The 12187-nt window shown below is 40.1% G+C and overlaps 1 protein-coding gene across 1 annotated transcript; it reads right to left on the bottom strand.

Moving 5' to 3' along the window:
* Positions 1-212: 212 nt before the first annotated feature.
* Positions 213-11613, bottom strand: LOC114372177 (UDP-N-acetylglucosamine--dolichyl-phosphate N-acetylglucosaminephosphotransferase-like). The gene is made up of 11 exons (XM_028329623.1): positions 11188-11613; positions 9931-10018; positions 9731-9822; positions 9513-9631; positions 8801-8916; positions 8599-8726; positions 8427-8513; positions 1248-1308; positions 1113-1153; positions 902-1022; positions 213-503 (listed from the first exon to the last, which is right to left on the bottom strand). Exons 1-11 carry the CDS (start codon positions 11553-11555, stop codon positions 444-446), a joined length of 1281 nt encoding a protein of 426 aa, XP_028185424.1. The 5' UTR covers positions 11556-11613; the 3' UTR covers positions 213-443.
* Between the last annotated feature and the right edge of the window lie 574 nt (positions 11614-12187).

Below are 12187 nucleotides of genomic sequence, written 5' to 3'. Positions count from 1 at the left end.
CGATAATATCCTTGAATTAAATTTTGAAAAAATAAAAGATTCATTAATCTTTTAGTCCATTTTTTTTATATTAAATGTTAATCCACACCAATTAGGATGAATGCTAATTAGTCATAATTTGAATTCCAGTTAACTTTCATCAACTCGACTTGTCATACAACCGTAATAATAAAAATTATCTTCTCAAGGGAAGGTAAACAAAAGGTTAGTTATTCAAGGTCCCCAGAAAAAAAAAATCAATTGGTATATTTCTTTAAATTGATATTTAGTACACACCATTCAGATAACGAAAATCAATGCAAAATCTTTAAGTTAACGAAATTCATTCACCACCAAAATCTATGCCTATTCTCACTAAGTTATTCTACAAAAATGATTATACAACAAAATCATCCTATCGCGTGGTTCTCATCCATATCTTTTCTTTCATCCACTTCGTGCTTTCATTTGTACCAACCGGCAAGGAAATACCTTAGCAAGAAACAGAAACAGCACGCTATAGCCTGTCCAAAGAAAGAAAATAAGAGCAATGATATAAAAGATTTCAACTAAAAATAGTTCTTTGTGTTTCCTACTGAGATTGTGATAAAATATATGATAACAAAATATAAAGTCATTAAAATCTGCTCTCTTGATTTTTTAATCAATGATTAATATCCTGCATTTTTTCCCTCTAAAGAGCCCCCCCATAGTAGGAGCCAAATCCAACAAAATAAAGCAAGTTCACCATTATCAGTGAAATCAGATTAGGACATACGAACCACTAGTTTACTAGAATCACACAAAAACCAACTTCACCATATTATTGAACTTAACACAGTTCAACATGGAAATATAAAACAAAAAGAAAAATGCTAGGTACAAGAATTAGAGAGAGACAGACAGAGAGAGAGGGAATCACCTGGAAAGCAAGAAGATAAATACAAAGTGTCTTTTCAGACTTTTGGCCTAAATTTCTTAGGAAAAAGTTAACAAGTGTCCCATCATTTGTCCCAGTCAGTAGTCCAGTTTGAGGGTCAAACCTGAATGAGTAGATGGTATATGAGGTTTCAACCAAACAAGTATATGCAAGATGTCTGAACCAATACTAAGACACATCTATCAATGCCTACCTTGGCAGTCGATGACGTGGACAAGGAATATAGCCAGAAAGCTGGAGCAAAACATATTCTATGTCAGATATGCTCACAAGAGTTTTAAATTATCACAAATTCAATATGTCAATGGAAGTTATAATAGTGTCAAACCTGGGGGAGTGACAAGAGAAAGTTCAAAACTTGAGGTAGGAAGAAAATCAAGAGTGTTTCACTGAAGCCAAAAATATAACATAATAAAATTATTACCAGGAAATCAATGATCACAGTAAGGCAAGCTCATAAACATCAGTGGAATGGATTCATACAAATGTGCTAAGTTTTAATAATGTTTTTTTTTTTTTTGAACGGCCAAAATATCATATATTATAATAAGATAGTACCAGAGGTACTACAGGGGTACATATAGACAGCCATATAAAAAGGCTAGAAAACAAAAGCTACATGGACCTCCCCAGCAAGAAAGCTTACAAAACCCAGCCAACCAGCCCCTCCTAGGTGAAAGCTAAAGACATAGATGAGGATCATTGTTGAAAAGGAACATCAAAGTCCTTTTCCCACCCCTTCAACCAAGTCCAGGTGAGAAAAATAGCATTATCCACCAACTTGGATATAAGAAACTGTTGATCTTTGAAGATCATATCGTTCCTGTAATTCCAAATAGACATAGTGGCTGCTACCCACCAAATCTTCCACTTTCTATTAGTAGCCCTTGAAACCGCCAACGAGGAATGCTGAGTGAAGTTGTCCACTGGCCTACAATGCACTACTCTTGCTTCCTTGACCCAAGAGTTAAATTCCCACCACAATGGCATAATTTTCTTGCATGAGAAGAAAAGATGAGAGGCAGATTCCACTTGGCTTTGGCAAAAGGTACAAAGATCACTTTCAAGAGCTACTTGTCGTCTAGATAGATTATCCTTGGTTGGTAACCTATCCCATAGAAGTCTCCAGGCAAAGGATATAGCTCTCGGGGGAGCTTTTATTGCCCACAGCTGGCTGAAAGCATGACTAAGGTAGGCTGTTGATTGATCACCTTTGATACAGTGGTAAGCAGAGGATGTAGTGAAAGCTCCTTTTGGATCAGCCCCCCACACCCATTGGTCCTTGATAGCTGCATTAGGAATTAAAGCTGAAACCTGATCAATAAAATCTGATGCACTTCCCAGCTCATAGTCAAACAGGTTTCTCCTCCAAGAGAACTTCCACTGCCATCCTTGATCACCAAAAAACCCCATGTTCCCCACTATCTCAGATTTGTGAGAAATACAAATCTGGATATTTATCTCTAAGGGTTCTTCCATCACTCAACCAAGCATCCTCCCAAAATAGTATTTGGTCGCCACTACCCAAACTCCATTTGAACTGATTTAGGACCCCTGCCATGCTGCTGTGTAACATTACAGACTTCAAATCAGACCACCAAAAGGAGTGGTTCTGATTGTGAGAGGCCTCTTCCAATCCTCTCCATCCTTTGTACTTTGAGATGAGAATTCTGCTCCAAAGGTGGTCTGATTGTTGGAACATCAGCCACTTCCATTTGATGAGAAGGGCTCTGTTAAAATCCTTGATATCTTTGATTCCTAGACCTCCTTTGCTTCTAGGAGCACAAATTTTATCCCAAGCCACCCAAGCAATTTTCTTCCCTTCTGCATCTCCTCCCCACAGAAAACTCCTTTGAATGGAAGTTAGCCTCTTTACCACTGCTGAAGGGGCTTTGAAAAAAGACAAGTAAAACAGAGGCAAAGCTGTCATAACAGAATTTATTAAAGTAATTCTGCCTGCCATTGAAACTTTCCTCTGGTTCCAACTATTCAGCTTAGCCTCAAATTTTCTTACTATGGGCTCCCACATAATTTTCCTTCTCGGGTTAGCTCCTATGGGCATCCCTAGATATGTGAAAGGAAGCTGCAAAAGTCCACAGTTTAGGTGTTCAGCTGCAGATTTGCACCACTGCTGAGTTTGGCCAATAGCACCAAAATGACTCTTGGCAAAGTTAATTCTAAGGCCAGAAACCATCTCATAACTTCTGAGCAGAGCCTTAATAAGAGTGACATTGTCCATAGAGGGTTCCCCAAGGAATATAGTGTCATCAGCAAATTGGAGCATATTTACTGGAATCTTTTTCTTCCCCACCAAAAAGCTGTGATAAAGGTTTTTGGAAACAGCTTCCCTCATCATGCCTGATAACCCTTCAACTACTAGATTAAACAAGAAAGGTGCTAAGGGATCCCCTTGTCTCAAACCTCTTTGGGGTTGAAATTCATCAGTTGGACTGCCATTCACCAGAATGGATATAGAAGCTGATGATAAACACTCTTTAATCCAGCCTATCCACTTATCTTGAAAGCCCATTCTTCTCATCATGTAAAATAGGAAATGCCAAGACACGGAGTCATAAGCCTTTTCAAAATCAGCTTTACACAGCAAGCAAGGTTTCTTGCATCTCCTAGCCTCCTCCACAACCTCATTCGCAATTAAAACTGCATGAAGAAGCTGTCTGCCCTTAACAAAGGCTGATTGCCTTTCATCTATGAGATGGTTCATAATCTTACTGAGCCTATTGGCTAGGACTTTGGCAATAACTTTATAGACACATCCTATTAAGGATATTGGTCTAAAATCAGTTATGAATTGGGGGTCTTTAGTCTTGGGGATGAGAGCTATGAATGATGAATTGAGGCCCTTGGGGATAACTGCATTGACATGAAATTCTGAGAAGAACCTGAGAAACTCAGATTTCAGAAGCTTCCAAAAATGCTTAATAAAGCAGAAATTAAGCCCATCAGTCCTGGGCTTTTATCACTACCACAGGCCCACACTGCATTAGTTATCTCCTCCTCCTCCTTAAAAGCTTCCACCAGCATCTCACTTTGGGTTACAGACAAAGCCTTGAAAGAAACTCCATCCAAGTTTGAGTTTGGTGAACAAGGATCTGCAAATCTGTCTTTAAAGTGCTTAAGAACTGCTTCCTTAATAACTTTGGGTTTATCTACCCAGCCTCCATTTATATACATCCCCCTTAGAGTATTCCTCCTTCTACTTGAGTTGATGATTTTATGAAAATAAGCAGTGTTACTATCTCCCTGTTTAAGCCATTTGCACCTTGATTTCTGACGCAGCATAGATTCTTGGAGAAGAGATTGCTCCCATAATTCAGACTGTAGATTCTTAAGCTCTTGGACCTGCTGATCAGTGGGTTGGCCTATGAAAGAATTCTCCAAATCATTCAGCTTTTGCTGGATTGACTTCACCTTGCTAAACTGATCCCCACTCTTTTCTTTGCTCCAGATTTTTAGTCTATGTTTTAGATGCTGCAGTTTACATTTCAAAGCATATCCCCCCCATCCCATAGGCTGGTTAGTAGACCAACAATCCTTCACCACCTTATTAAAATCTTTGTTGTGCAGCCAGGCATTAAAGACTCTAAAAGGCTTTGGGCCCCAGTCTGTTGTTTTGGATTGTAACATGATAGGACAGTGGTCTGAGTAGTTCCTTTCAAGATTGTGCTGAGAACTATCAGGCCACTTAGCAATCCAATCGTCCGAAAGCAGCACTCTGTCTAGCCTGCTTTTACAAGAGCCATTTGGCCTGAACCAAGTAAAGGGTTTTCCAAAGCACGGGATATCCTCCACCTCCATATCAGCTAGCCAATCATTGAATTCTGATATGATGCTAGTGTCTGGATGGCAGAGATTACTACCCACTCTTTCAGTCGGGGTCCTAATGCAATTGAAGTCCCCTACAAGGCACCAACATTGAACCTGGGACTGACTTTTCAGATCATAAAGCTTCTGCCAAAGCTGTCTTTTAGATGCTAAGTCACAGGCAGCATATATGTTTACCACCACTACCCTATGACCCTCGGCCAGCCAAACCCCCTCCAACATGATAAATCCCCTTTCAGCTCTTCTACATTCAACCCTGAAGTTGCTGTTATCCCAGACACACAAGAGGCCTCCTGCTGTGTTGTCTGCAGGAACCCACTCCCAGTCGTAATCAGATTGGCCCCACAAGGCCTTACACACAACCTTGTCCATAGATTCTCTCTTTGTTTCTTGCAAGCAAAGAAGGTCTATCCTCTGCTTCCCAACCAAGTACCTGATAGAGGCCCACTTTATACCTCTACCCAACCCTCTAATATTATAAGATAAAATATTCATTGAGGGCGTATCCTATTCCCCATCTTTCTGACTTCTTCTCTATCTCTGCACTCCATAGAAGCATAGTTGTGGAGAACATCTAAATCTGTTTTCATGCCTAATTCCTTTCCCAAAGTACATAGATGTTGGGCCTCGAGCATCATCTCATCGCTGCACTGAATTTCACTTTTTAATCTCCCATCTGAGGATACAGGGTTCTGCTTCTGATTCTTAGTTTGAGTGTCATTTGGGTCTGCTGAAAAAAAGCTGCAGTGAGGAAGTGAAGGGTCTTGTGTCTCCATTTGAGGGATTCGGGCCCTAGAATGAGAGCTGGTCTTTTGCCGAGAATATACTTTACAAAACTTGTCTGAGCACACTTTTAAAGTTTGGGCTGCATGTCTTGACTTCTCCTTGTGACACCCTTCCTCTGTCATTAATGGGCCTGGGTTATTACCTAAACCACCCCCCTTATGATGCTGTCCTTCGTTCCTTCCCAAGTGGTCAGCTGAGTAAAAATTCTCCTTATTGCACCCTTCATTAACCTCTAGTGGGCCCTTTAAGTAGTTTGGCCCATTCTGTTCCAGAGACAAGGGAGAAGAAATTTGTATTGCAGTTATCTCTTCTTCCCCGATACGAACCTGCCCTTCTGAATCCTTCCCTTCTCCATTCAAATTTTTTCCTTGTGGGTGATGTCTGTGCCTATAGTCTGTCTGTTGTGTATTTTTGACAGCGTCCCTTTTAATATAAACTTCCTCCTTCTGAGTGACTGCAGAGCCTTCCCCTAATCTGTCTTTACCAGAATTAGGGTCTAACATAGCCTCTTCGAAGCTTTTTGACTTTTGTTGAAGGTTTACGTTAAGCTGGGTATTACCCGTAGGTCCCCCATCGATGCTGCGACCATCAATCTGACGGTGTGCCCACTGGTTATCCGCTGGAGAAGCATTCCGATTGGATAGCTCCGGCGAGAAAGAAAAGTTGGTATCGGTGTCATCCACCGCGTCACCACCATCCCCATCGTCGTCAGACGTTATCATTTCAGACCACCCCTCCGACGGCAAAGTGCTTCTCTTGGTCGTTCCGCCATCGGGACCAACTTCTTCTACGATCCAGACCTTGTACTCGAGCTCCCCCACGCGGACGATGATGTCGGACCTTATCGGTGGCGGCAGCGGCGTCCTCACCAATACACGGGCCCGGTCGAGACGCCGGCGATCCTCCGTGTCCTTGTCGGGCTTGATAACGTCACCTATATCAGCCATGGCCATCCTAAAGCTTTTCATCCCCCATACCTGTATCGGGAAGCCCCACATTTGAAGCCAAACGACCCTGTTAGTGGGTCTAGTTGACGGCGACCACTTCTTCAATTCGTAGAAGAGGGAATCTCCTCTTTCCATCTCCGACTTGATAAGGAGACGGGCCTGGTCGTCGGACAAACCAGGTAGTAGGACCATGTCGTCACCTAGGAACTTAGTGCCGACATTGTATCCTAGCTCCCACGCGAGGCGGTCCTCTAAAGTTTCAATCTCCGTCATCTTCTTTAGTTTTCCCGTCCAGGTTCCGTCACACCAAGCTCCCCCTCTTTCTTGTGGGTTGATCTGAATGATTGGTTTGGTAACCTCGTCTACCTTCGTGGGTCCTTGATACCCCCCTTCAACCACAGCGTCCACATATGACCTCCGAGAAGGATCAATATTCGTCACACCGGCCTTACTCCCTTCGATCATCTTCTTCCTCCCAACATTTTTATTTTCCTGCAAACTTTGTTTTCCGGCCTGGTCTTTCAAACCTCGGAAGGTTGGCAAAAAGCTTGCAGTCGTTAATGACGATATTGTCCAGCCTTAGTTCCAGTCCTTTTGCGTCCCGAACGTCCTTGAAGCGCACGAAACCGTACCTCCTACCCTCCTTGTTGAGTCTCTTGGCGATGTATACTTCACGGACATCTCCCCATTTTTTGAAGTGCCGCCATAACAGCTCCTCATTAGCTTCGTCGGGAAAATGTGTGAAATAGTAGGACGTAATATCAGCCTTATTCCTCCAGTTACAGCCGTAAAGTATGCCCCTGCCCCCTAACTCCAGCTGTCTGCCCGCCGACAAGGAATGCTGCATAGCCTTCAAAGACCTTCTACTTACCACCGTAGTCCACTTTTCTTCCTCAGCAAGGTCGTTATTCCAACCTCCATTCCCTTCATGCAATACTTCCTTTCGAGTCACGTTCCTCCATCGCCCTCTGTTTGTGACAGTGGTTCTCGACCGCTCACGCCTTTTCTCGCCCGTTCTACCCCTGTGACTCTCCTTAACTATCGAAAGGGCTCTATTCCGGTCCCTCTCGCGCCCTCTCTCTCCCTCTCCCCCTGAAAACCTGTCCTTCTGTTTCTCTCCAAGTCTCCCACTCTCACTGGGTCTCTCACTCTCTCTGTGTTTCTCTCTCTCTCTGGGTTTCTCTCTCTCTCGCTCTCTCATTCTCTCGCTAAGTTTTAATTTCTCACTCTCTCTGTGTTTCTCTCTCTCTCTGGGTTTCTCTCTCTCTCGCTCTCTCATTCTCTCGCTAAGTTTTAATAATGTAGTATCATTTTTCTCTTGTCAAGATCCTAGTAGATGACCAGATGGTCAAGCAGGTCACCTACAGAAAGCTTCCATTGTAATGTTAGGAGGAGAGTCCTCAGAGAAAAATGAAATAGTTATTTATTGAGAATGGAAAGCAATATTCCTTGAGGATGAACTTAACACAAACCTCACACTTGAATGGAAAATCCCCACCTCAAACAAGATTTTGCTATTATATGTAGCAGTAGACTTGGCAGGTTATTATCACATGTTATACATATTGTTAATTATGGTTAAGATGAACATTCTATGGTCCATTTGTTCACAGTTTAGGTATCATGGATTTATTGTACAAAGTGAAACATGGAAGGTTTTTCTTATAAAAGGCAGCAAAATCATTCACCAAATTACTTAGAGAAATGGAAAGATTGCCACATAAAGAACTATTTATTAGCAAGTATCAACTTATAAAACTGAAGATTGACCATATATTTGTCTCTATGATTGATCCTTTAGAATGGAAAGCAAGATTGGAGTCACAAATTTAGAGTCCCCAGTATATCTATGATTCTATGCCTAGTTTGCACCAAAAACACAGATAGGATAGCCAAATTAAGATTATTGACAGATAAAAGTAAGGATGTACCTAAAATGGCCTAAAATACCAATCACAGCCATAGTCATCCCAGCAAAGTATGTATATGTATCACCAACAAAAACTGAAGAGGGATACCTGGAACAAGAAGACCATACTGTAAGTAAAACTACTCTATCAAAAAAGGTTTCAAATGAAATGATAATGATACATCAGTGAATACCAGTTGTAAGAAAGTAAAGCCAAAGAGGTAGCTAGCAAGGGCTGAGCTAAGTAAATAGAAAATGCATGTGCTTGCTTATATTCAGGATCTGTTGATGCTCCAATTTGCATAATATTGTGTATCAGGATCTGCACATCCACATTATTATCAACTTCCATGACCAAAGTGGATTCTGTTAACTTTTACAAGCTTTGATACTTACAGCTGATGCAATAACCACTGTCTGCCCAACTTCAAGGCCATTTATTCCAGCATGTATATTGATGGAATTTGTGCAAAAAACAGCCAAGAGCCCCATATATAGTTTATACATCCATCCTGCCCCATAAAACAAAGTCAAAATAGTGAATCTTTACAGTAATTAGTAATAACTCCTCAAGTATCATTTACATAAAGGTACAACATCAATATGGAAGCTCAGAAATGACATTATCTTCAACAATCATCCTTTTGTCATATCGAGGCTGTTGGACAATACAATTTTCCTCTCTTGGTCTTGGATGAGGGGGTGGGAAAAGGATTTTAATGTTCCTTTTCACCAATGGTCTTCATCTATGGCTTTGGTTTTTAAGTAGTGATAGTGTTGTTGGGTTGGGTTGAATTGTTTCTGTTGGGATGTTGCATAATTTTATTTACTTTTCTGTCCCAGGAGAACCTACCTCCTGTGGCTTCTTGTAGTACCTCTGGTACTATGTATCTTCTATTCTATAAAAAACTTCGTACCCCATTGCCCAGAGGCTCTTCGCTATGCGAAGGTATGGGGGAGGGATATTGTACGCAGCCTTGCCCTTGCATATGCAAAGAGGCTGTTTCCGGATTCGAACCCATGACCAACAAGTCACCAAGGCACAACTTTACCGCTGCACCAGGGCTCGCCCTAAAAAAAAAACAACATAAAGGTACAAAAAGCTTACCAAGATCCAAAACCTCAATCCCAATGTGTGGGACAAGTGGCTTTGGTATAACTATAGTTGTGTGTCCAGCATATGCCATTAACAAAGGAAGTGCAGCAATTGATGGGAGTAGTAACTTTCTGTTCTTCACATCGACATAAAATCAAAAACAAAACTACTCTAACATTAGTTAACAAGCACAAATCCAGGAAGCAAATAATGAAAACTTGTATACTTACACTCTCCATGGGACATCAAGGACATCATCGACAAATCCTAGCAGTGTCATGAAACAAATGCACGCTAATGCTGCATTGTATTCAACAAGCCACTGCAAAACCAAAAATAATTCATAACAATGCTCCTTTCTTCTATTGATATCAGTTCCAAGATATTAGAGTCAAAACAAATACTCAGATTTACCATACTCATAACTTACATTTGAATCTGATGTGAAGTTAAAATACTGAAACAAGATTGCCACAACCAAGAACACAATACCAACAACTATACCTAATGATTCAGGCCTGCAAAGAATAAGGTAGCATAATCAAAACTTAGTACCAAAAATTTATGATGGCAGATTACAATACTTTCCCTCCTATGCATACATGACATAAATACATCATGAATATAGTAGTATAGTACCATATAAACCTAGCTATGTTTTTGTTCTCTACTTGACTTTTTTAACTACATTTTACATAACCTTCAACTATGTACGGTAATAATCTCTCACACTAATCAATTTAACCTTCTCTTCACTCTTATACACCCAAACATGTTGATCTGCAAGTTCCATACATGATAATCGAATATTACATTAAACCATCAGCCAAAACAACCTGTTTGGTAGTTGTGACACTTTCTTATTCTTATCAGTTATCACACATTTCCATTTAAAATCTAAACTAAAAATTCCAAATTCAAGAATTCCATTGACAAAAGAATGAAGGATATAAATAACATAAAATCAGTTGAACAACTCAAACTATAGAACAGATTCTAAGAAAACAATCGGTACATCTTCATCTAATACATACATGTTTACGCCATTATCAAATGTGAGTATTACTCTGGTAGATAGCAACATTATAAAGGTTTTCAGAGCATTAAGTACAACACCAATTACAAAAATAGGTAAACCAATAAATCCAGAGACATATATTTAACAATCCAAGAACAACAAGTATAGGATCCAAAAGGAAACTAACGATCACATGGAATTGCATTGCATATTAGAACAGAACTTCATCCCAAAAGAAGAAAAAAAATGAGATATAAGGTGGGGTGGATGGTTAAGGGAGAAGAAAAGATTCCTCTAACAAAACTAACATTTGTCGATAATAAATAAAAAACAAAAGAAAGAAAAATTTTATATCTCAAACTGAAAATCCCCTCCCAAATCGGGTATGGAAAATTTTATAGCTTGAGGTCCCGACCAAGATTAGTCACCTTTCGTACCAATGCCAAGGTCCCAAAAAAAAAATCTCCTCCCAAATCTAACTAAATGTTCCATACACAATGTATTTTTCTTTAAAAGAAAACAACGAAATCAAAAGCCTGCTAAACCACCCATGATTATAAAAAAAAAAATAAAAAAAAAGAAGAAGACACCCAGATCTCGAAACCAACATCCAAAGCAACCCCACTTCATAAAAACAAATGGGGAATGAAGAAAGAAAAAAAGACTCACACTTTGACAGTTCCCTGAGGGGTGCCCTTCTTGTTGATGTCATACCCAAAGAGGTTCCGCTTCTGGACGTAGCGGGACGCGACGGGGATCATCTTGACCGTGACGAAGAGACCCGCGAGGCTCATTCCAGCGTTGATGAGGATCGATCTTCGGAGCTCCGGCTCGATGGGATAGTAGCGGAAGAGGAGATACGAGTAAGGGAGCAAGAAGAAGAGAGAGAGCTTCAGAAGAAGACCCCATTTAGGAGGCGCAATTGGAGGGTCTGTTGTGGTTGGTTTTTGTTCGGGTTTGGTGGTTGTGGTGTTTTCCTTTGTTGCAGGAGAAGAAGAATGAGGCTCGGAAGAAGAGAGTCTCTTTCGTGCTCCCATTGTTGTTGTTGTTTTGTTTCGCAGGGAAAAGCACTAGTACAGAGACTTATGGGAGATTTTATTTGCGGCGGTGAATTCTTCTTTTCTTCTGTTTAGTTATTTTGGACTAGTATCCCAGTCGTCGCTGAACCAATCAGAAGTTGCCAATTCACCGGGAGTGGACAGCGTGGCACTTTTTATTATAATTGCATGAATTAAAATAAATGACGTGTAATTGTTTTGAAATGATTAATTAAAATGTTAATTAAAAAGTAAATAAAAACTGAAACGGGTTAATTAATCGTTTATTTATTTATAATAATATCCCGCTTATCCGGAAAACTATCCTTCGAGATTGAAATAAACACATGTTAATTAATTAATGTTTGAGATGACAATGGGTGAGTTTTTATATTCTCATTTCAGTCTCCACAACAGACTCAACAGAGTTGGGGTCAGATTTATAAAAAAAAATGAGGTGGAAACATGAAACTTAACATCATCTTCGTCGGATCTTATTGAGTTCTGGAAAACTCAAAGAAAATGACATCTCACATTTTTTTAAAAAAATATTTTTTCATATATTTTAAATAAATCATAGATTAAATTATTAACTATGTTTTAATTCAATGATTATATTTAATTTAATAAAT

Source organism: Glycine soja, chromosome 10 (genome assembly GCF_004193775.1).
Source record: "Glycine soja cultivar W05 chromosome 10, ASM419377v2, whole genome shotgun sequence".
In the NCBI taxonomy this organism is placed as follows: domain Eukaryota; kingdom Viridiplantae; phylum Streptophyta; class Magnoliopsida; order Fabales; family Fabaceae; genus Glycine; species Glycine soja.
Note: the sequence above shows the minus strand (reverse complement) of the source record. Positions and strands in the feature narration are given on the sequence as shown.